This window comes from Melospiza melodia, chromosome 22 (assembly GCF_035770615.1).
Source record: "Melospiza melodia melodia isolate bMelMel2 chromosome 22, bMelMel2.pri, whole genome shotgun sequence".
NCBI lineage: Eukaryota > Metazoa > Chordata > Aves > Passeriformes > Passerellidae > Melospiza > Melospiza melodia.
Genome location: NC_086215.1, coordinates 3,373,754 through 3,401,731, shown reverse-complemented (window position 1 = coordinate 3,401,731; position 27,978 = coordinate 3,373,754). Strand labels below are relative to the sequence as shown.

Here is a 27,978-nt window from a genome sequence, read left to right as displayed (position 1 = left end):
ACTTGGGGGGGTTATGGGTCCGCGGAGGGGGCGGGGTTTGGCGGCGGGGGCGGAGCAAGGCCGCGGCTCGTGGCGCTCGCGCGGTGAGTGACGGGCGGGCTCGGGGAGGTCTCGTGCCCCCCCCGTCCCCCACCCCATCCCGGCTGAGGGGCTCCATGGCCGCCCCCCCCTCCCTCTCCTCAGGCCGGGACCGGGGAGCTCGGGCCGGGGCCGCCGGGGGTCCGAGGGGATGGGCAGCCCTGGGACGTGAGGGTGGAGGTGCGGGGTGAGCTCGGTGTGGGTGCCGGCAGCGCTCCCCGCGCTCCGGGGGAGGCGCTCAGGCCGGCCCTGCGGTTCCCAAGGTGACAGCGGGCCCGGGCTGCCCTTGCCGTGAGGGAGCCGTGAGGGAGCCGTGACCCGCCGGGCTCCGGGCTGAGCCGCAGGGCCCGCACGGCTCCGCTCAGGGCCCGGTGGGTCCGCGGGGCTCGGCCGGAGGGCTGGGGACGCCCGGGCGCTGCTGTGCTCTGGTTCTGTCTCTGGGTACCCAAGGGCACCAGCCATGCGCTGCGTTCTTTACATCCCAATAGTTCCTTGCCTCTGAGCCGCCCCTCTGAAGCAGTTTCCCACGTTTCTCTCGCACCTTGATAAATACACCTTATTGTTGGTTTGCTTAATGAATTTTTTGTAGTCTGTTGTGGTTTTCCCCCTCTTGGAGAGCTGATATCTCTATGTGCTTTGTGAGACCGGCTGGCTTTAATTTCACCTTAGACACAAATGATGTTGAAATGCAGAAGAACAATGTGCAGGAGGTCAGAATGGCAATAAGGGCTGATATTTCCTGGCTTTGGGTGTTTGCTGGCACTGGTTGGAAGTTTGTGCTGTCAGTTACTGACTGGATGTTTGAGTCTTAGCAGGAAGTTGCCAGGTCTGTTGTGGAGCAGAGTTTGCAGTAATTCAGGAGTTTATTGCAATGATTGAGATATCAATGATTCCACTTCTAAATGAAGACGATAAATGATATTGTTAAGCAGGGTATTGTTATCTCCTTTTATATTGCAGAATGCGTGATGAATTTAGAATGAAACCTTAAAAGGGTCAGCATCTTATTTCTGTTAAAGAAAACCAAAAGCCAAACCCACAATAATTTGGTGTAAATTCCCAGTGGGAGTAGATTGTTTTCAGGCAGGTGGGCATGAATTTCCTTCCAATGGGAAATGTGCTCCCTTGGATGAAGGCAGTTTGTTGCTTTGGCTCCTGTATTTCTATCTGGATGGTTGTTAATGTAGTTTTGTTTTTTAAGTGCTGAAGACCCATGTGGCTCAGTCCTGGTGTGGTACTTCAATTTACATTTTTTAGGTACAGGAATCACAGAATATCCTGAGCTGGAGGGACCCACCAGGATCATCCCTGTCCCTGCCCAGCCCCGCCAGCAGCCCCACCCTGGGCACCCCTGGCAGCGCTGCCCAAAGGCTCCTGGAGCTCTGGCAGCCTCGGGGCCGTGCCCATTCCCTGGGCAGCCTGGGCAGTGCCAGCACCCTCTGGGGGCAGAGCCTTGCCCTGAGCTCAGCCTGAGCTGCCCTGGGTTAACTGAGGCCACTCCCTCAGGACAGAGCAGAGCCTGGAGCTGCCCCTGAGTGGGAGCTGCAGCCCCTGCTGATTTCTGCCCTCAGTTTCCCCTTCAGGATGAACAATCCCAGTGCCCTCAGCTGCTCCTGGTGTGGCCCTTTCAGACTCTTCACCACCTTCCTAGCCCAGTGTTATACCTGTGTATATTTCCTTTTTTTTTTTTTCTACTAGGATTCAGCACTGGCCAGTTTTAATGCCATTGTGGGAAAGAGGCTGTAGCAGCAAAACCTGCAACACTCAGCAAGCATCACATCTCAGCCACTTGCCCTTTTTTAATGTATGCTTTGTTTATAGTCCTCATTTGTATTTAAGTGTGCAGTGGGCTTGTGGTTCCACTCAGTTCCCAGGCAGAGGCCAATTCTTCCTGTTGGTGCTCAAACTCCAAGCTCCATAATGCTTACTAGTCCTGCTTTTTGTGCCCAGGTGGATGAAACGCTCCTCACAAGTGTTTATTAAGTTGATTTTTCAGTCTGTTTGATCTTAACTTGCCTCTGCTTGAGCCTGAGGTCAGCAAAGCTTTTGCAGGATTTTTCATGAGTAACAATATGGGATCTTACAGGGTAAGTTAACATTCAAATGAATAATCCCAAATCCTGTCATTTATGATGTAATGTTTCCTGAGGCTTTCACCAGCCTTTGGACTCTGCATTAATTTTTCACATCCTTCATTAAAAAGGGGGCCCTGGGAATAATGTGTGAATGTTGCTGTTTAAATGAAGATTGGTTTTGTATCTCAGGATTTATTGGTGACTGCTCTGCTGTACATTACAAAATTAAAGTGATGCTTTTTGCTGCAAACACAAAAATTGTTGCAATAAGCAGGATTTTGCTCCTTTTGTTCTCCCCCCCCCCAAAAAAAACAAGGTACTGAAAATATAAGAACTGGCAGGAGTTGCAGGCTCCCACACAACTTTGGGTTGAGAATGGAGGAATTTTTTACAACCACTTCCTACTCAGATTTGGCTGCTTTTCATATCAGATTTCTCATCTAGGCCAGGTTGGTAACCAAGCTGAGAATTAGGATAATTTCTGCCAGTAGAGAGGAGGAGTTAAATCACCTCTCCAGGCACTTTTGCATGTTTGCTTTTTTATTTTAAAGCTATCATCCCTGACACTGACTCTGACTTGCAATGGTACAAGGACAAAGTTTGTGGGTTTTTTTTTTTTTTTTGTTTTGGAAAGAGGTTTGGGAGGATTTTTCACTTCACTTTTCCCTTCCCAATGTAACTTCAAGATTTGGATTAGTGAGACCCTGTATCCCTGAACCAAAGCTTAATGCCTGAGAAGGGAGGGCATTGAGAATAATCTTTGCCAGTTTTACATTACAAATAAATGACAAAATCTGCCATGTTCACAGGGTGAGTTTTGAGCAGGGCCATGAGGAGTTTCCTTTCAGCTGGCTTGTTTTCCAGTCAGCCATTAGGCCCAAGAGAAGACAGAACTTTTTGTTCTTTGAACTAAATGAACTATTTTCTGCTTTCCTCCTTGGTTTCTCTGTTTGCTGTGCAGACCCCTCTACCCAAGAGAAAGCTCCATGGCTCTGCAGAGCTGCCTTCCCTGCTCTGGCCTGAAGGTCACCTCAAAGTTAGCAGAAGCCTGCAGCAGAATTTTGGGAAGTTTTGGGCTGAAGGACATTGCCAGCATGAGCTTCTTTCTCCACAGCTCTGCCAGGAAATCACTGGGAGTCTTGGCAATTTTGCCTTAGGGAAGGATGAAAAAGACTCAGTCTAGTTTATCTTGTTTTTCTCTGGAAATCCAATCTTAGTTAATCCACTCCATTGCCTTTTGTTTCAATCTAATTTTCTGGAAATGTTCCCAATCAGGTCCTGGAGAACATGATGCCAGTGGATTTTTCATTAACCTTTTTTTCATCTGAAAGCTGGAATCTGTTAATGCAGAGAATAATGGGACTAGTTATTGTAAACAAATTAAACTCCTATTTTGTGTACTTTCTAAAGCCTTTCATTTGTTGGTCCTGGAATTAGATTTTCCTGGTTTAGAAACCAATCTAGAAGTGGGAGGTTGTGATGAAATAGCTCCTTTTCAGTTTTCCTTTTTTATTTCCAAGTTTTTAATGTCATTTCCCATTCTCTTTTCTTCCCTGTGCTATCAGTTCATATCTACAAGGGTCTCCAGCTGATTTCCAGTGGCACTTCAACAATGTGACTTCAGCCAGAACAATGGCTTTGCTTCCTGCTCTTTTCCTCTCTGTGGGTATAACCTTAGAAAAATCTCACATTTGCTGTATCACAGATGTAAACAGCATTTATCAACTGCTAAAAAAGTTGTACAAGATTACAAAAGTTGTGATCTTTTCCTTTTACCTAAGTGACTAGAGCAGTCCATGGTGGCTCTGGAGCACAGGCCAAATGCTCTGAGTGGTTGAGGCTCTTCTGTTCTCAATGCTTGCTGTGAATCCTGAGAGAGATTCACAAAAATCTCTCTCAGAAAACTGGGAGAAGACTGGGAGCAGAGTGGAGGTGTTCAGGCATGGAGCTCACAGTGAGTGCCCCAAGCTCTCCTGAGACTCTGGAAGAGCCACTTCACTCCCATAAAGCTTCTTTTCCCACACTTACTCATTAGTTATCATGGGTTCAGATCTCTTTCTCTGATGAGAGCTTGGAATATGAGCTTTGTGATATATTTAGCTGATCTTCTGGCTAACCAGGATAAGGAGAACCCTGGCAGTCTTGGCTGGTTTTTGTGCCTAAGCTCTGCATCTCTTGGGGGAAGGAGTGCCTGGCAGATGCACTTTCAGACTTGTTTCACATTAGACAGAATATAATTGGCCCTGGCTCTGTAGGATTAAGAAGTGCTTTGAGGCCACCTGTGAAGTGCAGTGCTCATCCTGAGCTAATGGTGTGAGCAGACTGGCTGGCCTGCTCCAGAGAGCTGGGAAAGGAGCTCCTGGAGAGGGAAACAGCTCCAGCCTCCTCAGGGAGAGGCTCAGCCCTGGGACCCAGCTGCTCCTTGTCTGCTGCCTCTGATGGGTGGCTGCACCGTGCTGGGACAGTGACAGCAGCTCTTGTCACCCTGGCTGGGCTGGGAGCAGAGACCCCACCACTCACTGGCTTCCCCATTAACCTTCCCTGCTCCAAAAGCCTCCCACTAAAGAGGCTCAGACAGCTCACTGGCACAGCTGCACTGCATTTTTAGCTTTTACTTGGGAAGGAGAAACACAAACGTGGAGCAGAGTCAAAGCTCCCATTGGAGCCATCCCAGCTCACTCTCCTGCAGCCTGGGGAGGTCACTGCAGTGCTGCCATCAGTGTGGCTCCATGGGAGGGCATCTCCAGTGGGTAAATCAACCCTTGGACATCAGTGATAAGGGAAGGGGGAGCACAAGCTCCAGAGGAACACGCCCAGCCTCGGGGTGCAGTGCAGGTGAAATGCAGTCAGTGTTGCAGTCTGGTTTTCTTGGATCCCGTGTTTGTCTGAGCTCCTGGACTAATGGATTTGACAAGAGACTGAGTCATGATTTCTGGGTTCACTGCCAGGTGAGTTTTATACAAATCAAATTACCACTGGCTTTGGTGCCCTTCATTAACTTGGGATAAGACATTATCTCAAGAGGATTCTGAACTTTAGTGTTTCAGGTGGTGTCACGTGAGGCTGACCTGTGCTGGAGGAGCATGTTACAGATCCTGTAAGGCTGAAACCTGAACAGCTGCAAACAAAGTTAGCTGGGAGTTTCACAGCTGCCCTCATCTTCCTGTTATAGGCTTGGTTATACTTGTACAGCCATTTTTGTGCTCTTTTCATAAAAGGCACAGAGCAGTATGTGGGATATCCTTCTGTAGGGGTGGTAAAGCCTAATACACTTAATTCTGATTATTTTGCTTCTAGTTTAAAAACCTTTTGGCAGCAGCCTGACTTTCCTTAATTTTCTGAATTCCTCAAGTAAAACCCTCCAGGACATCACAGCAGGATCATGTGCCCTGCTTGTCAGTTGATCCCATTTTGTGTAACTCTTGCTTGAAACCACAGCCCCCACCACGAGGCCCCTTGTGTTGCAGCCCACAGCACAGCTGCTCTTCTTGCACTTTTTCTGCTTTGCCCTTTTTATTTTCCATAGCTGTTGTTGGCTCCAGCTTTCCAAGCAGAGGGGTCCCAGAGCCAGGACACTGCCAAGGTTTGTCCCGTATAAAAAGTGTTGAAGAATTTCTGCACAATTGGTTATTTATTTGCCTTGGATTTTTTTTTCTCACTTCCCAATGCTCCTAAAATCTGTCTGATAGCTTTGAAAACATTTCTTCATGATGGGGCAAATGGAGTCACAGGGTGATTTGGGGTGGAAGGGACCCTAAAGCTCATCTTGTTCCCTCCCCTGCCATGGGACACCTCCCACTGTCCCAGGTGCTCCCAGCCCTGCCCAGCCTGGCCTTGGGCACTGCCAGGGATGCAGGGGCAGCCACAGCTGCTCTGGGCACCCTGTGCCAGGGCCTGCCCACCCTCACAGGGAATAATTTCTTCCTAATATCTTATGTAAACCTGCTCTCTCTCAGTTTGACTACCACAATACTTAAATACTAAAATAAACTAAGCTTGGTTTGTTGCAATATCCAGAAGGAAGCAAACCACTAATTTATCTGATAGAGACTTGAATGTTTGAAATGTGTTTTGATTAATGTGTTGGAAAGTAATCTCTGCAATGCACTTAATCAGAGAGTTCTAAAATCTCTTTGCATTTGTGCAAAGATCTCTTGAGGGAGACTCAGGAGCTGCTTCTGCTGCTCTGTGGATCTCTGTGTGAGCATCCAAGTGCTTGGTCTGGTCCTAAGCTAATGTGAGCAGTAGTTAATGATTAGCCTTTGATAGAGATAATGATGTGCTTGTCAGCATTATGTGAGGGTTGAGAAACTTTGATCACTGTCAGACTTGTTGCCTCTCTGGAGAAAAAAGCTCTGCTGGAGTTGGTAGATGGAAAACCTGTCTCTGGAAGAGTAAGTACTCAGCATTTTTTAGCTCTGAATCATTTCTGCTTTGGATTAGCAGCTTTGTGGCTGTCCAGGGGTTTGAAAATGCTGAAAAAGCCAGCATTCAAAGCTCTTTCCCAGAGTGTTTTGTCACTCATAGAAAAATTGTTGATGGCTTTTGTTCTGGCTTGCCATGCCTACAGTCATGGCTCTTCCTGTCAGAAGAGTGTCACGAGGCCAAGGCTCTTTCAGAGATAAGTTCCTTTCCAGAGAATTGAGTTGATTGCTCTTTTCCTCTTCTTGATACTGGAGATCTACCTTGCTGAGATTGTATTTTCAGTGACTCAGTAATTTTAATAAAACCTCCAATAGTTCAGTTGCATTTTCAAAGGGAGAATGCTCTGTTCTATGGACTGGGGCTATGAATCTTTTCTCTGAACCCTTACAAGTATTTGCATTATTGCCTGGAAGCTGTTTATATATCACTGTGCCATCCACTTGCTGTTTACCAAGATCATGGATCAAGAGTAGGAAGGTGCCTCTGGTGATGGATATTTGCCCTTAACCATCTGCCAAAACAGAGGTTGACTTCCTGGCCTTAATTAAAAACCCACTGGAATGGATTTTGCTGCTTGTGACCTGAGTTCTACCTTGCATTTTGCCCAGGAACAGCTTGAGGCTTCTCAAAACAACTGGTGGAGGCACAGAGAATTTGATTCTTGGCTGTGGTAGAACAGGTTCTTGTGTCAGGGACACTCGTGGATGGTGCTGCAATGAACACACATCCATTTTTCCTCTGCAAGAAAAGGTTTTTTTCTAAAAGTCAGTCTTGAGAGCTCTTAGGTCTTTAGTCAAAGCCTGCATTTCAGAGGTGACCCTGACAGGAGCTGGAAATCCCAGGGTGTCCCAGCAGGAGCTGACCTCAACAGTGGCTGTTGAGGAAAGGTTTGACACAGGCTGGAAGGTGGCAGCTGCAGGGAAGGGAATGGTTGAGTGGCCACCTTAAAATGCTGTGTGTGCACATGGACATGTTTCTGAGGGTAATTACAGACCAACACCTGCCTCAATATGAAAAGAAAGGAGTGAAAGGGAATTGCTCTGCAAGGACACTTTCCCATGTGTGTGGCTGTACTGGACATGGAGAAACGTGTGTGGATTGCTTAAACCAGTATGTGTCATGTCATATGTGTGGAATGGGCTTGTAAAAAATAACCAGGAGTTTTGGAGTGTGGTTTGCTTGTTATTCAGATTCTCAAAACACCTAAAAGTCGCTTCAGAACTTGTACAAGTGTTGTCTTTTCTGGGCTAAGTCAGATTATAATGTTGAAAAGCAGCCAGAGAGGGCAAATGAACTGTGTGAACATGGCAAGTAAGGTAAGATCTGGGAATCTCCAGTGAATCACCTGTGCTGGACTCCCTTTTATGAGGCCTCTAATAAACCAGTGCCGTCCATTTATGACCCTCAGGTTTATTTTACCTGCATGGGACAAAGGTATTTATGCTGTTGCAAGATAACATCTGTAAAGAGGCAATAACAGATAACATCTGTAATTACCTGACCTGGGGGTGCTGGCCAGCAGTGACTGACCATGAGCCAGCAGAGTGCCCTGGGGGTCCTGGGTCAGGGATGGGGTGGCCAGCAGGAGCAGGGAGGTCATTGTGCCCCTGTGCTGGGCACACCCTTGTCACGGACATCTTTTCATAAAAATCCTTTCTTTAGGATTTTTCCTGTCTGAGAAGCTGTAGCTTCAGCAACAAAATGTGAACAATGGTTATCTGCTGCTGTGGAATGCAACAGGTAGATCTGTGATTGGTCTTAAGTGAATGTTTAAATTTACTGACCACTCCCAGCAGAGCTGTTCTTGCTTTCTGCCTGGACACAGAACTTTGTAATTCATTCCTTTTCTATTCTTAGCTTAGGAAGCTTCTAAGAACTTTTCTCTCTATTCCTATTAGCATAGTAATAATGTAACATTTAGCATAAAATAATAAATCAAGCCTTCTAAACATGAAGTCAACATTCTCGCCTCTCTCTTCACCCTGAAAAACCCTTGGAAGCCCTGTGCACACCCTGAGTGCTGTGCCCAGCTCTGGCCCCTCAGCTTGGGAAGGACATTGAGATGAGAGCATCCAGAGGGGACAACGAGGCTGGAGAGGGGCTGGGAACACAAACCCTGTGAGGAAGCCCTGAGGGAGCTGGGGGTGCTCAGCCTGGAGAAAAGGAGACTCAGGGCTGCCCCCATCACTGCACAGCTCCTGAAAGGTGCCTGTGCTCAGCTGGGGCTGGGCTCTGTCTGCAGCAGCACTGACACACCCAGAGCACACAGCCTCAAGCTGTGCCAAGGGAAATTCAGGCTGGATATCAGGGAGAATTTTTTACAGAAAGGGTGATAAAGTTGTGGAATGGCTGCCCAGGGAGGTGGTGCAGTCCCCATCCCTGGGTGTGTTTAACAAAGCCTGGATGTGGCACTGGGTGCCAGGGCTGAGTTGAGGGGCTGGGGCTGGGTTGGACTCAATGATCTTTAAGGTCTCTTCTAACCCAGTGATTCTGTGTGTGATTTCTGTGTGTGATCCTTCCCCTGTATTAAAGGCCCACTAATGCACTTCTAGGACACATTGAATTATTTTAGCTCTGATGAAACTTGTGCTTCCCTTCTTGGGAATGCACTTTTTGACTCTGATTTCATTTTGTGTCTCCTGAGATTATTTTACAGTTTCACAGGGTTTAAGGCTCAAAGACACCATGAAATCAATCTGGCCAGAGCTGTTTATGCTCTGTAACCTGGTGTGTTCTCACTCCAGCCAAGCATGGAGCAATGGTTTGTTAGGATCAACTTACAAGTAGTTCTCTGTCTTGCATCCTGACATATCTATCATTCCTTGGAGGTGGAGTGAAGAGCCTGAAGAGCCACAAACAACAATTTGTGTCTTCATCCTGTGGACAGACACGTTTTTGTGGGAGACAGGTTCCTTTCCATGGGTACAAATGGTGCAGGAGGTGTTGAATGTGCAGGAATCTGGATGCTGAATTAGTGGGCATGATAAAGAACCTTGTATGCAAATGGTGAGGGGTTTTGTTTTTGTTTCATTTGGAGAGAAAACTTCTCCCTTCATTTAACAAGTGCCTGTTGTAGGTAGAGGAATACAAGCTAGAAGCTGTTCTTGATTAGGGCACATGAAATAGGAAGTGAAATTCTCTGCTAGGCCTGGTTTTTCTAAGGAAGCAGAAGTTGTCTAATCTTACAGAACACACATCTTGCAAGGGGTTCCAAATATTAATATATTTTTATATTTAAGAGTTTTTGAAGAGTATCACAAGGCTCAGGACTGTCCCATTTGTTCTCAGCAGGATGGTTCCTGCTCTCTGGGCATATGGATCACATCTCCCTGGTCACCATTCCTGTGTTTGGTTGTGTAACATCTGAGCAAAAACCACCACTGAGGATAAGGGAGTATCTGTTTATTCAGGAATTATGTAATCTTGGAAAAAATTGGTCACATGGCCCTGCTTTTCTCTCTCCACTTCCTGCTGCTGTCCTGTGTCTCCTCCCTGCTCAGGATCCTTGGTTGTCCTCAGCTGAGGAGTGAGTGCTGAGAGTTTTCAGCAGGAGCTTCCCAGGTGGCTCCTGACTGAGCCTCACCCACCCTCCTGCTCCTCCATCTCAGCACAGCTCTCACTCCCCTGGCCTTTGAGCCATTCTGCCTTATCTCTGCCTAAACTCCCTCCCTTCCTGCCAGATTTCTGCTCCCTGGGTGCTGAATCCTGGGGATTTGTGACCTGGATTTGTGTTGCTGTGCCCCTGATGATGTGAGGAAGGGAGGTGAAGCTCTGCTGGTGTGGCCTGCTGCTCTGCAGACCTGGGCTGGCAGCTTCAGAAGGCTCTGAAGTGCTCCTGGAGATGCTCCTGAGGATTGCCTTTGATGGAAACTTGTCAGTCCTAGCTCTGAATTCATGCTGGCCTTGGCTGTGAGGAATTTTGGTGTTTGCCATGCCTTCTATCCTGGGTGTTTCATAAAGAAATTGTAATGTGGTGTAGCAGTTGGTCTGGGCTAAAATGTAACACCACAGTGTGGCATCCTGTGCCAGTTTTGGTGTCTCTGGTGCTGTGCTGTGCACAGAATCACTGTGGTACAGCATCTCTGCTTTGGCAGCTGTGGGAATGGCACCTCAGCTCTTGCATGTCCTGAGGTGCCTCAATTCTGCCACTGTCCAGAAATGTCTGAGCTCTTGTGTGCCAGAAAGGGGACAGGTGCCTCATCCACCCAGACAGAAAGGGGAACAAAGGACAGCATGGGGCAAATAAGGGATCCAAAAGGCTGATGGTGGAGGAAATGAAAATGGGATGGAAAACCACTGTCCATGTACAGAATGGAGGAAATTGTGCTCTTGGTGGGCTTGAGCAGGACAAGGCACTCCTGAGTGCAGAGTGGATGTGCTCTGGCTTTGACATCCCACTGACGTTGCTGTCCTTGCTGGTTTTGCCCAGAGGGCAGAGCTGGCTGGGGCTGTTCTCTTGGAGAAGTGACATGGAAAAGGGGGAAGTTTTGTGGCAGATGAACAGGGAAACTGAAGTGTGTGAGAGATCCAATCACCTTTTAATTGGCACCTTGTCACTATTCCTCTTCAGTGCCTGCTGATACAGCAGTTCCCTTTATGAATACAATCCTGGTTGCCATTTATTGGCAATAAAAGCAACCTGTGGTTGACATGTCTGTTCCTGGCCAGTGCACAGGTGACTCCAGGCCAAGTGAGCTCTGCTTTCTTCCCTGAGCTCCACTTTGGGTTTGCTTGGTTTGTTACAGTCCCTGGCTGGGGTTCTTCAACACAGCCAAGGCTGGAATGTGCTCTGACCCTTGGGAAGTGTCCCACTGGGGACTTGAGGTTAATTTGGGCTCATGCAGGTTGAAAGTATTTGTGTTTTACCAGAATGGGAGCAGGTTGTTGCTGAAAACTTCAGGTCAGGGCATTCTTGATGTCAACTTCTCCAGAATGATTTCGCTGTGCTCTGCCTGGTTGTCCCTTGTGTGGAGAAGTGTCCCTTGTGTGGAGAAGTGTCCCTTGTGTGGAGAAGTGTCCCTTGTGTGGATAAGTGTCCTCAGCCCTGTGACAGCCCCCAGCATCTGTCTGGCACCCAGAGCTCCCTCCCTTGAGCCAGGCTTCTGTGACAGATGTGCCCTGAGCAACATCTGCCAAACAGACTGTTTTGTAATCCTGCAGCCCGTGGCATTCACAGCAGCTGCCAGACCCAATCCCAGTGGAATTCCTGGTGTCATGTCCTTCCTTCTGCTGTGCACTGGGCAGGGCAAGGAGTGTGCTGCATTTGCAGAGGCATGGCAATGATCCAGTCACATGTACCCAGTGCTGGACTCTGAGCCCCAAAGCCTGAGCTCCAGACCATTGTCACCACAGCAGAGGGCAGGGAGCTGTGCTGCTGCTGCTGTCCCATGTCCTGCCAAGAGTGGGGTGCCCTGGGGAGCACCTGCACATGGGGACCCCAAGATTTGGCCCAACAGTTGGGGGCACAGATCAGTTTGAGATTGCAGTGCTTCTTTCAAAGGAAAACATTCACTGGGGTGTGTGGGATTCCCGTGAAGATGAGGGGAGCTTCTACCCCCTGAATTGCTGGATTTGTGAGGGCCAGACTGAGGTGTGACAGTGCTGGTTCTGTCACCTGTTGCTAAAGATCCCTTGTGGAAGGGATCTTATCTGTGCTGCCAAGGCAGGGGTTGAGAGGTGGCCAGCACAAGCAGAGGGGTGTTGGAGGGTAGAGTAGGATAGAAGAGGAGTAGGAATGTTGAGTTGGAAGGTACCTTCAGTAATCATCTGGTGGAACTGCCTGGTCTCAGCTCGATGGAGGCAGCAGAGGATCACTGTTGGATCTCCATGCAGAGCTCTGGGTGCATTCCAGGTGTTTGCTCCTGGGCTGGGTCAGACTTCTCTGCAGAAATGAGTCCACAGCCAGGAGGGGTTGGCAAGGACTCCTCAGTTTTGCTTCTCACAAGGATCCTTTGAGTGCTCTGCTGTCTCCTGCAGTTTCTGTATGGCTGAGGAGAATGCTTGACCACAGGGGAGGCTCAGCCTGACTCCCCATTATTTTGTCACCTTTACACAGCTCTTGCCAGCATTTCTCAGCCTTTCCTGTGATGTTACCATGCTTAGAATCTGAGGTCTTGTGCTCTGCAGGGTTGTTTTCAGCTCCTTTCACTCCACTGGGCCTGTGGTTAACAACATGGTGTGTGCTTCACTTAAAGAAGTTCAGTATATTGTCCTGTAAAGAACAATCTGTCCTGGGTTATTTTTACTTCTTGTTCAAAGATTACAGATTTCCTGAGGCGTCTGCAGAAGTTGGGAAATTAGGAATGACCATCCCCTTCTAGCAAAGCCTCTAACAGAGGGTGATCAGACAGGTTTGCTGTAAAAACAAACTCCATCAAAGGGCCATTATTGTAGCCATGCTGAGAGGAAAAGCTCTGGCCCCTCCTCAAGTAATGGGGGCTGTGCTGAGTGCCTGTGACCAGCTTTGCTGGAGTTGTACAGCTGAGGAATGCTTTGATTCAAAGCAGAGGACAGGACTTTAAGGATTGAACATATGCTGATACTTCATCATCTTGTTTTAATCTTCATTTTAATTAAACATTAATTAATACATAGAACTGCATCAAGCTGCCAAATGATGTGGTGCAGAGTCAGGAAGCTTGTGTGAGCCAGCATCCCAGCTGGAATCCATGGTGTGGAACTGGGGCACTGTTTGGGGTGTTTGCCATGTCTGTGGGTGCTGTGTGGTGTGACCGTGCTCACAGGGGTCTCAGATGAGGATCTGACTCCATGTTTCAGAAGGCTGATTTATTATTTTATGATATATATTACATTAAAACTATACTAACAGAATAGAAGAAAAGGTTTTATCAGAAGGCTGGCTAAGAATGGAAAAGGAAAGAATGATAACAAAGGCTCTGTCTCACACTCTCTGTCCAAGCCAGCAGAGTGTGATTGGCCATTAATTAGAAACAACCACATGAGACCAATCCCAGATGCCCCTGTTGCATTCCACAGCAGCAGATAATCATTGTTTACATTTTGTTCCTGAGGCCTTTCAGCTTCTCAGGAGGAAAAATCCTAAGGAAAGGATTTTTCATAAAAAGCTGTCTGTGACAGTGATGGCTCCATATGGAAGGGGCAGGCTGAGCCTTGGGGACACAGCAACATGGTAAAGAGAGGGACAAACACATTGGTACAAGAAACACAAGGATTTGGTAATAATAAAATAAGCAAATGATGGCAGCAGGAGGCCTGGGGATGGGTGTTTGGAGGAGCAGGAACTGCAGGGAGTGATTCTGCCTGTGCTGCAGAGAAGCTGAGCTCAACTCTGCCTTAAAGCATCACCCCCAAAGCTCCCTGGGTGGCTGCTGTGGGTTTGCTTCATTCTCCTCCCACATCCTGCCTGTGGGGTTTGTCAGGATCTCCTTAATAAGGGTGTGTCTCATCCTGGGCAAATCCCATCAGCTGTGGGCATGGCTCATGGACTGCAGAGTGGTTTTGAGGTGCCAAAACTTTGTCATTGTCTCCAGCATCCACAGCAGTGCTGTCATGGTTCCAGCTGGGATCCTCAGTGGAGGTGAAGGATCTGTGTGGGTTTCTTCCCTCCCAGAACATGGAAGCCCTGCACATCATTTCAAAGCCCATTCTTTGCCTGTGCTGGGAGAGCTGGGCTCTGGCTGCTCCCAGCTTGGCTGCCTGTCCCTGCTCTCTGCTTCCATCCTGGCATTCCTTCCTCAGAGGCTGCCCAGCCATTGTCTCCTTTTGAACCTGAACACAAGATGCTGTCTGCAGCCCTGCTCAGCTCTTTCTTTGCCCATTATTCTCCACTCCCTGCACTGCAGCCTCTGGCATCTCTGGCTGGACATTCTCCAGAGTGCCTGTCATCCTTCAGAACTCCTGAAACCTGTGGGTGGGGATAGCTCAGCCTGCTCTCAGGTAGACAGGGAGAATCACACTGTGTCACACTGTGGGCTCTGCTGATCCAGTTTGAATCCAGCAACCTTCCATGATCAGGGACAAGCCCCAGGAAATCCAAATTTGTCCAGCCTCACCCTTAGTGTGTATTGGAGCTCTGGAGCTGTGCCCTCTCTTTCTCTTTATTCTATAAAGGGAATAAAAATTATCTATTCTATACATGATATTGCACATTATATTGCACATTATATTGCACATGATATTGCACATATTGTACATTATATTGTACATGATATTGCACATTATATTGTACATTATATTGTACATGATATTGCACATATTACACATTATATTGTACATGATATTGTACATGATATTGTACATGATATTGTACATGATATTGTACATTATATATTATATTATATTATATTATATTATATTATATTTATTATATTTTATTATATTATATTTATTATATTATATTTATTATATTATATTTATTATATATATAATAATATATTATTATATTGATTTGTTCTATTTATTATATAAACCCCTTCTGGTGTGTTGAGCTTTTGTGAAGCCTTAAACTTCTGGAAGAAGCTTTAGGATGAGACTCCAAGGTGGTGAGGCAGTACCAGGGCAAGCCACAGTTCTGCTGTGAGCTCACAAACATTCCTTGAGTTCTTAAAATAGCTCTAAGAGCTCCTTCTTCAGGAATTGTGCAAGGGAAAACCAGAGGTGTGCAATTAAATGTGCTGGGCACAGCACAGTCCCTCCCTGTGTCTCAGTGCCAGCCTGGGGTTGCTGGAGCTGCCTGGGAGGGTTCCAGGGAGAATTTTCACACTGGGAAACAGCAGAGTGTATCTGTAACACGTGTTGTGCTGCATTACTGAGGAATGTGGTGTTTGTTGCCTGGCTCTTTAAAGTGTGTCTTTACAGCCTGGTGGCATTGCTGTGTCCCTCAGCTGTGCCTTTAAGCAGCCCTGCAGCTCTGCCTGGCATCCTGCAAGAATCACAAGTCCACCCATTTGGAAAGGAAGCAGTTAAAGTGGAAAAGTTTGCCAGGAAATTGAATAAACTAAAAGCAGTGCTGAGGTCTCCTGATGAGGAGCTCAGTGGAGCCCAGAGCAGTGAACAGAGCTGCAGTGTCTGCAGGCTGCTGCTGCCCTCCCACTCCATTGACAGCACTGCTGAACAGAAAAGGGACTGGGCTGGGGACCACGAGCTGGGAGCCAGAGGAGCTGGGGCTGCCAGCAGCACTGCTGTAAGTAGAGCAACTCCTGGGTGCCTTTTCCATTCCTTCTGTGCTTTTTCTGCAGCATTCCTTTGTGTCATGCAGCACTGAGCCATATGGGATAATGTAAGCAACAGGTCTTTGCTTTTCCAGCTTGCTGTTTTTAATAATTTCCCCTTGGCTTTCTCTCAGGAACTTTGATTTTAATTCTTAGTAAATATTGCCAAGTGTTTCTCACTTGTTCAGAAGAGAGGGAGCTCCTGACCTGTTCTTGCTATCAGAAGTGTTGGTGGAGAGACTTTGGGTATGAATTATTCCAGCTGTTCTGAGAGGAGTCAGGAGGGTTCTGAGCAGGAGCCAGTCCTGTGCTGGCCACTGCAGCAGCACCCTCTCTGTGGGACAACAACTGCTCCAAAGGACACTGCACACAGGGGTTTTTAGGCTCTGGTCCTTTTGGGCAGAGCCAGTGGAATTTTATTTCTTGGGTTTTCTGATCTGGTTTAGGAAAGCTGAGGCAGTATTCAGAAGGGCAGAGTTGATGCTGTAATGGGCATTGATTTAGGGCTCCAGTGTAAATCCTGTTGGATTTCTGATTTGGAAAGGGGCTTCATTCCCTTTGGGACTTCAAGGAAGATCTGTTTGACACTGAGCTGATTGTAAAGTACTTCCTGGGAGCTTACTGGATCCTTCCCATAGTGTGTCCTGTTTCTGCATGTCCTGTGTTTCTGCATTGGAAGGTGTATTTTCCTTGGGATTTGCACAGGAAAAACTGTGATTTGCTGTGAATTTTGTGGGACTCTGGCTGAACACAGCAGAAGGAATAGATTGGGAAGCTGTGGAGGGGGTTATGTGAATGGCAGGGATCTTTGGCTGAGACCTGCCTGAGAGGACTCTGCTCTGGCTTTGACATCTCATCTGATCCAGCACCTTTACCTGCACCCGTGTGTACCCTGGCACCTCCTGCCTGTCCTCCCCTTCTCTGTGGCTCCTGGTGTGTCTGAGGTGAGGCAGCACTGCTTTGCTGCTGGCTGGGGTGAGGGTGAGGGTGAGTCCTGGTGCTGACATTTTGCTGCTGCCAGATCCTGCTGCACCTGTGCTGAGCCAGCCTGGTGTGCAGAGCTGCCATGGTGGCAGGGCTGGCACAGAAACCTCAGAGGGAGCAGGGCCTGCCTGAGCTCCTGCTTAAAGAAAGAGAAGTGTCCTGTGTGCAGCTCTGAGTCTTGCAGTTTTCCCTCAAAATCTGAGGAGTTGTGAAATGGAGGCTGTGGCTTCTCTCACCTGGGGTGACAGCACTGAGAGGCAAAGAAAGAAGCCCTGCAGGAGAATTTCCTCATTCCTCTCTCCTGTTCCACCCTGTTTGTTTTCTTAGGCAGTGGGTTACTGCAGAGCACAGAAATCACTGTGTGTGTGTGTCCCTTGTGGTAGGCACACCCTGGGGTCTGTCCCCTTCAGGTGTTAGGGTACCTGAGCCTGAGGCAGCCAGGGGCTGTGGCAGCTCCCTCTCCAGGGCTCCATGCTCAGGAATCTGCTCCAGTGCCTCTCCCTCCCAGGGCAAACATATGGAGCAGGCAGCAGCCCCAGATCAGTCACCCATTCAGACAGAAATACCTGCTGAAAGGCTGCCTTTGTCCAAGGCTAAGCCTATTTAAAGAATTTACAATAATAGAAGCTTGTGGGGGGTGGATTTTTTTCGTTCAGGTATGGAGTCAGCCTTGTTAAAGCACCACTTTCTTGTGACACACAGAGCTCCACATCTGTCAGCTTATTTCTTAGGAGCTGTGCAAACCAACCAGGGATTTGCAGCTTGGAATATCACACACCCATTAACCTGCTGCTGCTGCTGCCCTATATATTGTTTTTTACCTTGAGACTTAGGTAGGGCTCTCCCAGGTTGTAAATCAGAGTCTGATTGTCCACTGGAAAGGATTTATTTTTAAACAGAAATTTATCCATTTACCTTCAGTGACACAAAACACAGCTGAAGTGGCTCAGATGAGGTTATTTACTCTTAAGCTACTTAATACCCCATCCTTTCAGGTTCTCATAAAATGTCCTTCAGCATTGGGTGACTGCAGCAAGGGCTTGGATTTGGTGTTGGAGCACTGGGATGGCAGAGTGGGAAGGAGATACCTGGGTGAGGGTCAGGTTTGCCCTTTGTAACCTGTACCAAGGCACAGGCAGCCACTCCTGAGCACCTGAGCATGTTCTTTGTTCCTCCAGAGTAAATATCCTGAAACACATCCACTGTTTCTCCCTTTCTGCAGACAAATGATGATTAGTGAGAAGGAAAGGAGTGGAAAGCTGGACACAGCCCAGCCACGAGGGCAGTTTTACCTGGTAACCAGCCAGGGCTTCTGTGGAGCATTTTGGAACCTGCTGAGCTTGGCAGGAATGTGAAATCCTAAAAGGAATAAATAATCATTGGACAGAAGCTGGTGAGGATGTTGTATTCAAAGGAAAAGCAATGTATCAGTCAATTGAGAGAAGAGGGAGGAGACAGGGACAGCTCCCATCTCTGCTCTGGGCCAGGGACAGGAGCCAGGGCACGGCTGGGGCTGGGCCAGGGCAGCTCAGGCTGGAGCTCAGGGCAAGGCTCTGCCCCCAGAGGGTGCTGGCACTGCCCAGGCTGCCCAGGGAATGGGCACGGCCCCGAGGCTGCCAGAGCTCCAGGAGCCTTTGGGCAGCGCTGCCAGGGGTGCCCAGGCTGGGGCTGCTGGGGGGGCTGGGCAGGGACAGGGGCTGGGCTGGGGGATCCTGGGGGGTCCCTCCAGCTCAGGATATTCTCAGGATATTCTGTGGGCTCTGTGATTCCAGGAGATTTTGGCTGCAGGAGAGGGGAAGTTCTTGTTACGTCTTTCCTCTCCCAGCACATTTACCTTTGATCCTCAGGGTAAAGCACTTGGGCCATTCTTCTTCCTTCCCTGATGCAAAAGACAATTTGAAGTTTGTGTGTTTTGGCAGAGGATTCTTTTCCCAAGTGTTTTGGGACTGCAGTTCTAGAGCCTGAACATTTCAGCTCTTGAACAGGATAATCTTCCAAGCTGTGCCATGTGGAAAGCACACTGGGCATTCTGCATTGGTGTTCCATGGGCATTCCATTCCCTTGGTGAAGTTTTTCTGTGTCAGCTGAGCTCCTGCTTGCATTATTCTCTCTCCTATTTATCTCCTAGTGAACTTTTTTCTGGTCTCAATATTTAAGCACAAATCAGGGACAAAGTGAGCTAAAAAATATTAGCAGAAATATGGGCAGGGAATTCATTCTGCTTTAGCCAGTGCCATTGGATTCCATGATTCCAAGTTACTGTCCAGGGGAGTATTGTGAGGTTGTCTGATGAAATAAGAGATGGGCTACAAACTTCTGCACAGAGATGGAGAACACACCTGAGCTGTGGGTACCTGGTGTCCCTTCTTGGTGCTTCCCTGCATTATTTAATTTCTGTATTTGCAGGGTATTACTTCTGTCTTTCTCCACTTCCTCCCTGTCACTGCTGACTTTGTTTCCTTACCTTCCCAAATCTTTAATTTCTCTCATTGCTCACTCCAGTTTAACCCCAGAGTCCTTGGATGTCCCTGTCATGGGGCTGCCCTGGCCCTGCTGCTCTGGGCCACCAGTGGCCCCTGCACAGTGTCACTGTCACACACTGAGCCAGCTCCACCACCAGGTGCCTTTCAGGGCTTTATTTGCTACTTCCAGTTCAGAAAGCTCTTCTAGAGTCTCATTTCCTCTCTTCAGTCTAAATATAGCCATGCCTACCTGTTCAAACACCATGCTCATTTTAGCTTAAAAAACTGAAAAACCACACTTGTATATTCTCCTGATGGTTTATGTGGAAAGAAGTCTGTATCTCATTTCTTTTTAAACTTTAATTTGATGAAGTGTCCAAGCTTTGTTTTTTATTTCCCTTGGTTTTACTCCAGTAGGACAGATGCTGTGCTTTCAGGACTGACTGGTATTCCCAGGTTATTTTCTCTCCTGTTGCTGTATGAACCTGATGATTTTCATTTCCCACCAGCAATTGCCAGCCCAGGCAGTGCTGGGCCAGGCTGCAGCAGCCATGCCCACAGGTGACCAGAGAGGGTATTTTTATTTATTTATTTTTAGTGTGTCCAGACATCCCTGATTTGTGGTAACCAGATTAAGGATTGGGACTGGCAGCCTCTTGAGTGTTTCTCTCACTGTGGGTAATGTGATTGCAGGGGAGATGTGGCAATGTGAAGCTCATGGAAATGAAATTGGATTGCCTGTAGCTGTTGCAGACCTTTGCCTGACAGTAGGTCTTGTTCCAACTAACACAATTTCTGTGTTAAACATGTTCCCAATAAAATGCTTATCTGTCAATTAAGAGAAATCCTGTAATCTGCTCCTTTAGTATATGCAATTTAAAGTGGTGCTTGTGATGTTTTTGCCTCTTGCAACACTGCTTTTGGGAAGGGGCTCTGGTTTTTTCCTCATGTAGATAAGAAATGTTCCTTTATGCTGATCTCAATCAAATGAGGCTGCAGAGGGACAAACCTCCTCTGAAGTGTCCTGCTGTGTGCTCTCTGTAGCCAGAGCAGGACCATGAGGGAGCTCCAGGAGTTGTCCAGAGGCAGCAGCTCCCAGTGCCTTGGAATATCTTCTCATGCAGCAGCAGTAGAGAAACCTCATTCTGTTCAGAAAAGGGCTTCATTGTTTGTTTGTTTTTCAGGGTCCCACTTTTCTATGTGCCTTTGTGAATCTCTCTGTGCTCAAGATGTCTCACCACATGAACAGCTCCACACTGCCAACCTCACATCCTCCTGAGCACCAGCACCCCACCAGCACAGCCTCAGGCCATGGGGGCCACGACATGATGATGATGGTGAGTGTGGAATTCACCAGAGAGCTTCTCCTTGTCTGTGTGCAGAGTAACCTGTCCTCTTAAACACTGTGCTCTGGAGAGCTGCAAATGAAGCTGAGCTTTGGAAGGCAGGAATTCATCCAGGTTAACCCCAGATCCCATTGTGGGTCTTCTGGATGAAGGATACAGAGCAGGAATGGATTTCACAGCTGGAGATCCTTTGGCAAAATTATCTTTTCTTGGAAAAAACCTTTCCAGCAGCCAGCCTGGTGTCTGCTCTGCAGCCAGCTAAGGGCAGAAATGCAAAGCAAGATTTTTTCCTGCAGAAAACAGATGGATGGAGTTCTCCAGGCTGGCAGGGGGAGCCCCAGGCAGCCCTGAGGGGGTTGCCCAGCAGTGTGAGGGGCTGTGCTGTGCTGAGCTGTGCTCTTCCCTCCTGAACCCTCAGAGCACACTGCTGGGAGCACAGCAGTGCCAGGGCATTTGCCATGTTGGCATTAAGGCTGCATTGGTCCTGACTCCTGCTGCTCCAGCTGGCTTTGATTGCAGCAGGTTCAGACTTGTGCATTCTGGCATCACTGAGGCTTTCAGAGATCCTGGCAGAGTTTCCATGGAGGTGGCTGGAGGGTCAGTGTTTGTGTGTAGCCAGTTCTAGGAACTTTTTCAGCTTTTTCTCCTTTTCCTAAATACTTCTGGAGTGAGTTTCAGATTATTAAAACATGCCTGTTTATGATGAAATTTCAAAAGGAGGGGAGAGAGGGCACATTTCTATTTCATGTGAGTGTTCTCAGGAGTGGATTTTGCAAACCATCAGTTGGGGTTTGTTTGCCAGCTCTGTGCCTGAGGAGAGAACCAAGAATCTCTGCTTCTATTTCTATTGCAACCAGTGTCAGAGCAGGAGAGGATAGCACCAGAACAGCCTTGGTGGGCATGGCCCACGTGGGGCTCTCAGTCCAGCACTTGTGAGCTCTTCCCATCATCTCAGCTTGTGAGCTCTTCCCATCATCTCAGCTCAGTTTTGGCATCCCTGGGCCATTACTTTCCATGTAAATGTCATTATTTTACAAATGTCAAGTGTTCACTGGATAGTTACAGGACCCTGCCCTGCCCTGCAGCTGAAAACTGTGAGTAATTGCACCAGATTTTGAATTCATATTGCAAATAAATCTGTCAGGCAAGGCAGTACATAGGTGGAGCATCTTAGATAACAGACTGAGCACATTTAATGTGTGTTTTCCCAATCCTCACTGGTACCAGGCTCAGGTTCACCTGAAGTTCTTTGCTTTATGTGGGTTTTGTTTTAAATGTAAATATGTTCAATTCATTGAAGAGATGAAAGTACTCTCTAAAAGGTGTTTTACAGTAAATTCTGCTCTGGGGAAAATGAGCTGATTCTTATAGATGCTGAAATGAATCATAATTCTGAGCTTCAGCAAATAACCTTAATTAAGCAACGAGGGAAGTTCAAAGAGAAGTTCCTCTTGCTTGGTCAGGACTTCCCATGTGAAAACCCTGTGTGCAGCTGTGCCCAAGACATGCCAAGCTGTTTTTACCTAGTTTGTATCACCTCCAGCTGCTCTGGGGATCTTTGCTGTTTCCCCTTCCCACAGCATTCACTGTGCAGGCTCAGGAGCCCTTGTTTTCACCCAGGGTAGCTGTGAAGTGGCTTTAGCTCCCTGTGTAGCTGTGCTTAGGCCTCTGTTTGCCTCAGGATATTGGGAATTCCATGGGGAGACAACAACTGGCACAGTGCAGGAGGGGACCAGAGGACTCATCTGTGCAACCTCACCTGTATCATCCAGACAAGGTCCAAGTGGGGAGGGAAAAGTGCCCTGTACCCAGTTCCTGAGGGGATGGGGAGCCAAGGAGGAGCTCCATGGAGACATCCCCAGTCCCTGAGCACTGCTGATGCTGTGGGACAAGGGGCTCCAAAGGCAAGGAGAAGGCACTTCCCTGGAGTCCTGTGAAGGACAGGGCCTCCTGCCCAGGGCTGCCTGAGGAGCTGGAACTGGCGCCTGGAGCATCTCATCCCTGCCTCACTTGTGTGTGTTACACCAGATCTGCTGCAGAGTTCCTTGGAGTTTAGGTGCTGACCAAACAAACAAATATGAGTTCTTGTTCTGATACAAACCCCATTGCCACACTTTGCTTGAGCTCCTTGGGATGAGCTCTTCACGCTCATCTTGGTGTTCTTTGTGTTTTGGGCAGGCCATGACTTTCCACTTCAGCTGTGAGAATGTGCCATTGCTGTTCTCTGGACTTACAATCAATTCTCCTGGAGGTTAGTAACACTGTCTTGTGCAGTCCAAACAGAAGGTTTGCAGGATCCATGTTTCAGGAATTTGTTACTCCTGCTAAAAGTCTGTGGACATGCTGTGTTGAATCTGGTCTAAATGACATCTGTGGGGTGAAAGAAAAATTTTTAGAGTTCAAGAATTTGGTTTTATTAGCAAAAGTGATTGCTGCTTTTGCAGTGAGAGTGTGGATGAAATTCCCATTTCCCTCCTATCTGTGCATGCACAGGGAGCCTGGCCGTGGCCTGTGCAGCACAGTTCAATCACACAGTGGCTCTGCTGCCATTCTCCTGCCCAGAGACAATGGTGTTTCCTCTCTTGTCAGAAATGGCTGGTGCTTTTGTGGCTGTCTTCTTCCTGGCCATGTTTTATGAAGGGCTGAAGATCGCCCGGGAGTGTCTGCTCCGGAAATCCCAAGTCAGCATCCGCTACAACTCCATGCCAGTGCCCGGCCCCAATGGCACCATCCTGATGGAGACACACAAAACTGTGGGGTAAGGGCTGCACTTCATCCTAAAGCAGGGCTCTGCAGCTGGAACTGGCACAGAAGGAACTTTGTGCAGCCAGTTTTGATCTCTGGAGAGCGTCCTGGCTCCAGACTGGGGTGCTGCGTGGCTCTGGAGGATGGGGGACACCTGGGCACCCTCAAGGATGGGGGAAAAAGGAGGAAAGCAGCAAGGAGCCAGATGGGCTTGGGGTTTTTGTAATGAACACATCTGGGGGAGTTCTGAGGAAGTTTGGATGTTACATCCAGTGACTCTGACAGAAAACACTGAGAGTCCTTTTGTTGACAGGTAGTTGTGTGCAGCACAGGAGCCAGTCAGCTTTTGAATGGGGTGGGGGAGTACAAGAAGCTTGGCAAACTCTGTTTCTCAGCTAAAAGTGTGTCCTCCCAGCAAGCTGCATGCAAAACCACAGCTCCAGGTGCCAGGAGTCCCTGCCCAGGCTGGTGTCACCTTCTGTGCCACCCCACACCCTCCTTGCTGCCCTGGCCGCTTTCTCTTTGGGGATGAGCATTTCCCACCTGTTCCTTTTGCTGACTTGTTTGGGTTTGTGTTCCCAGGCAGCAGATGCTGAGCTTGCCCCACCTGCTGCAGACTGTGCTGCACATCATCCAGGTGGTGGTCAGCTACTTCCTCATGCTCATCTTCATGACCTACAACGGGTACCTGTGCATCGCCGTGGCCGCCGGAGCGGGCACCGGGTACTTCTTCTTCAGCTGGAAGAAGGCAGTGGTGGTGGACATCACAGAGCACTGCCACTAGCACTGGGGGTGCCTCTCCACCCCTCTGCTCCCTGCCAGTGCAGCCACACGAGGACTGGAGCATTCCTAAGCTGCCAAGAGAATCATGATAAAGAAAATCAACTGGAGTTCACTACAGGTTCCTGGAGGGGTGCAGGGATGTGAGGAGCTGGGACACGCTGCTCCCCTTGACTCCTGAGAGTCCATGGCAGCCATTCCTGGCCAGGATTTGTTTTATTCTTAGATTATGCTGTGATTGAAATTAGTTGGCTGACAGAACTGTAGAAATTATTTTAAAAGGAAAACAAAACCATTTTATTTTTAAATTGTAAATGCTCATCAGTGAGGGTTTAATGAACAGTAGGAAAAGATCAGTTGCCAATAATGTGTGAATGGCTGTTTTAATTTTGATTTTTTTTTTTTTTCAATGTGTACATAATGCCAGGGGAGGAGATTGCCCTGGCATTGTGGCTTTTGGGGCCAATGACACCTTTTGCTGTAGGACTCAGCCTCAGAGGAAGATTTGGTGCTGCACATCAGACACATTCAGGTGTGTCCTGGCAAGGGAGGACTTTGACCCAAGGATGTGAGCTGTGTGCTTCAGGGATTGGATGAAATTGCCCTCCAAGCCCACCAGAGATGATGAGTGTTGTTAATCTGGTGTATCCAGCAGCTTTACTCAGCCCCCAGGGAGAACACTTGAGTTGGGCTGCTTTCCCTTGAATGGTTCTGTATTTACAGGGCAGAAAGATTCCCAATAAAGCATTGAAGCCACAGGTGCTTCATGTGGAGCTGCACCTGGATGGAACTAGGGCCAAGCTTTGGGTTACTACAACTGGTTCTGTGAATGAGGCAAGAGCTAAGTAATGATTTCATGACACTAAAGTGAAAATGGCTGGAGGGTATTCCTGGCTGGAGGTGAAGAGGGAAAACAACCACATTCCTGTAAAGGAGAGATCTGGGGAAGAGGAGAAGGAAAATACAGGACTACAACAGCTTTCAGCATCTTCTCAGGTGAAATTTGGAGCAGTGTGGGCCAATCAAAAACTATTCCTGACCCAGATGGCTCCTCTTTGTGTGAATAATCACAGTGTGCCCATGCTGGATGTGCAGGATCTCAGTGCAGTGAGGGAACTCAGTCAGTGCTGTGGGCTGTGCCCAGGCTGTGAGGGGGCAGAACCACCCTCCTGCCAGGCCAGGCTTGGGGAGCAGCCCTGCTTTAGCACCTGGATGTTAAAAAGCTTGTGCAGAGCTGGAGGTGGTGGTGAAAGCTGGAGTCTTCCCTCTGCCCAGATTGCCCAGTTTGTGCCTGGAACTGGCTGGAAGGGAAGACAGTGGGAATTTGGGAAGGGCACTGAGAACAGGCAGCGCTGTCAGGCTGGGACTGGTGTCTGGGAAAGGCCATGAGAACAGGGAACCCTGCTGGGTAAAGCCTCTGGGCACACACAGGAAGGGTTTTTTCCCCTGAAGATGCTGCTGGTGACTTGTGGCAGCAGCTGTGTGAGGCAAACTGATCTTGGAATGATTTTTTAGCCCCTGAGCCTTAGAGGGTGAGGCCATCATCCCTGTGTACCTGGTGCTCCGTGGTGCTGCTGTCCCTGCCCAGAGCCCACACTCTGTAAGGAAATCACAACTGCTGCTACCAGGGCTTGAGCTGCACCTCCTGAGAGCCCTCCTGGGCTGATGCCAAGTGTTTGTTTGGACATCTTGTTTGCTCTGGACAGTGCAACTAGAGAATAAAAGGAACTGAGTTAAAAGCAGGCTTAGGTTCCTATGTAGCTGCTTTCTGTAGCAAATTCACATCTGGGTGAGAGAGGCGAAGTTCTTTTCATGGAAAAGTTCTAGCCACCTCCTGCTGAGGGACAGGAAAAGTGCTAAAGTGCTTCCTTCCCCAGTCTGGTCTTTGAAGGGATTCTGTCTGTGACAGAGCCTCCTGTGCCCTCTCTGCACCTGTCATTAAGGTAAAACTTTGCTGTGCCCTCCAGGCTGCCATGGAGGGGAAACCTCACCCTCCCCATCCCTGGAGAGCTGGGAGGAATGTTAGTGTTGGACAGGGAAAATGGACAATCCCTTCCCACTGCTGCTGGAACTGAGAGGAAATCTGAGTGTTGGTCAGAGAGAACTGGAGCTGTTAAAAGCTGGAGGTGATGGTTGATGGGGGAGGTTTGCACCCTGGAGGAGCTCAGGGTGACACTGCCACTGCTGCCGTTGGTTTTTCTGGAAGGGGCTGGAACTGTTGCCATCACAATGACAGGCTGGAGTGAGGAGTGGCTGTGTGGTGGCACTGGTCACCTCATATACCTCTTGCTGTGTCTTTCTTTGGAACAGAAGCTTCTTGGCCTGATCTTGCTGTCACCTTTTAGCCACTTTTCTGTGTATCCAAGTGGCCAGACTTGAATTCTCTGAGGGATGATTTGGAGATCAGGCTGTGGCTCTTCAGTGTCAGTCTGGTTCTTGTTCAGCTTTTCTGTTTGTACCACCTGTGCCCTGGAATTGTTTCCCCCAGAATGAGCTTCTCTCTGCCCGTGCTGTCCCCAGAGAGGGCACAGAGCTTTCTGCAGCATGCCCAGGGAGGGGACACTGCCCTGGCAGGGCACGAGGGGAGGTTTGGGAAGGTGAGAGGGGAGGTGGCTGAGGAGGGCAGGTGAGGCTGTGTCCCCTGTGCTGAGGCTGTGTCTCCTGTGCTGTGTCCCTTGTGCTGAGGCTGTGTCCCCTGTGCTGATGCTGTGTCCCCTGTGCTGAGGCTGTGTCCCCTGTGCTGTGTCCCCTGTGCTGTGTCCCCTCTGCTCTCAGCTCCTGGGGCTCAGCTGGAGAAGGGCTGCTCCTCCTGCCGTGGCTGTGCTTTCCCAGTTCAGTGTGACAATCCAGAGCAGCCATCGGCCTCCCTGTCCCAGCCTGCCCTGCCACCATGGCAGCACGGTGTGTCCTCAGCCGGGCTGCTGCGTGCTGTGGCACAGCCTGAGCAACGCCTGAGCACAGCCTGAGCACAGCCTGAGCAACGCCTGAGCAAAGCCTGAGCTCCCTCTGGCGGGATCGGCAGCTCTGGGACAGCCCCAGCCCCTCGGCTGAGTTCAGGTTTGTCCTGGCACCACGGGGAGGGCTCCAAGGATGCCCCCCGTGTCCTGCTCGGGGCTGACACCCTGTGCCCGTCTCTGTGCCCTGCACACGCAGTGTGACCGAGGAGGGAGCTCAGAGCAGCTGGCCCGGTCCCTCAGAGGGCTTTTGTTGCTTTTCTTTGAGTGCCTTTTGAGTTTGTCTGGAGCCAGTCCCACCCAATCCAGCAGGATTTCTAGTTTTGTTTACAGTGGACTGTCAGGTTTGTTTTTATTCTTGCTCTTTGTGGTGGTAACTTGTCTGATGTTACTGTGAATATCAAAAATCTCATGTACATAATTAACCAATAAAATAGATTGCATTTTACCCTGGTGGGGCTGTGTTTTGGGAACAGTCCTTGGTGCAACCCTGGGAGGGAGCAGCAGGGCCCAGGGTTCCTGTTCAGGTGCTGGGGGTGGGTGAGCAGCAGCACCCCCTGAACCTCCCCAGCTCCCTGGAGCTGCTGCAATGGGGATTCACTGAGAAATCTTTGTTCCAGCTCAGTCACACTTTGTAGGGAGGGATGGGAAGAGGAATTGGTGCCTCCCAGATCTGCCTGCCCTGGAGAGGAGTTTTATGGAGCTGTAACAACCTCTGAGGTGTCCTCTGAGAGCTGGAATGGCAGCCCAGCAGAGCAGCCCCTGATCAGTGTATTGGTGTTAGACAGAATGCAGCTTTTTGCTAGGCCAGCCTGGGGCTCCTTCCAGTTGGAAAAGTTTGGAGTTCTGTACATTTCCCCAGCCTGACCTGGAATTTGATGCACCTACAACACAGGAAGCCTGAATTTAACTGAAGTCTGCTTTGGAGGAATGCTGAA

The 27,978-nt window shown here is 48.8% G+C and overlaps 1 protein-coding gene across 4 annotated transcripts; it reads left to right on the top strand.

Annotated features, from left to right (window-relative positions):
* The first annotated feature begins 35 nt into the window (after positions 1–35).
* On the top strand, positions 36–27,488 carry SLC31A1 (solute carrier family 31 member 1). 4 transcript variants are annotated; one of them, XM_063175014.1, is made up of 5 exons: positions 36–83; positions 20,400–20,552; positions 22,740–22,812; positions 23,151–23,319; positions 23,889–27,488. In XM_063175014.1, exons 2-5 carry the CDS (start codon positions 20,445–20,447, stop codon positions 24,088–24,090), a joined length of 552 nt encoding a protein of 183 aa, XP_063031084.1. In that variant the 5' UTR covers positions 36–83; positions 20,400–20,444; the 3' UTR covers positions 24,091–27,488. The 4 variants fall into 4 exon arrangements, with proteins under 4 accessions (XP_063031084.1, XP_063031083.1, XP_063031085.1 ...); XM_063175013.1 differs by lacking the exon at positions 36–83 and adding an exon at positions 6,434–6,547; XM_063175015.1 differs by lacking the exon at positions 36–83 and adding an exon at positions 15,366–15,741.
* Positions 27,489–27,978: the final 490 nt, after the last annotated feature.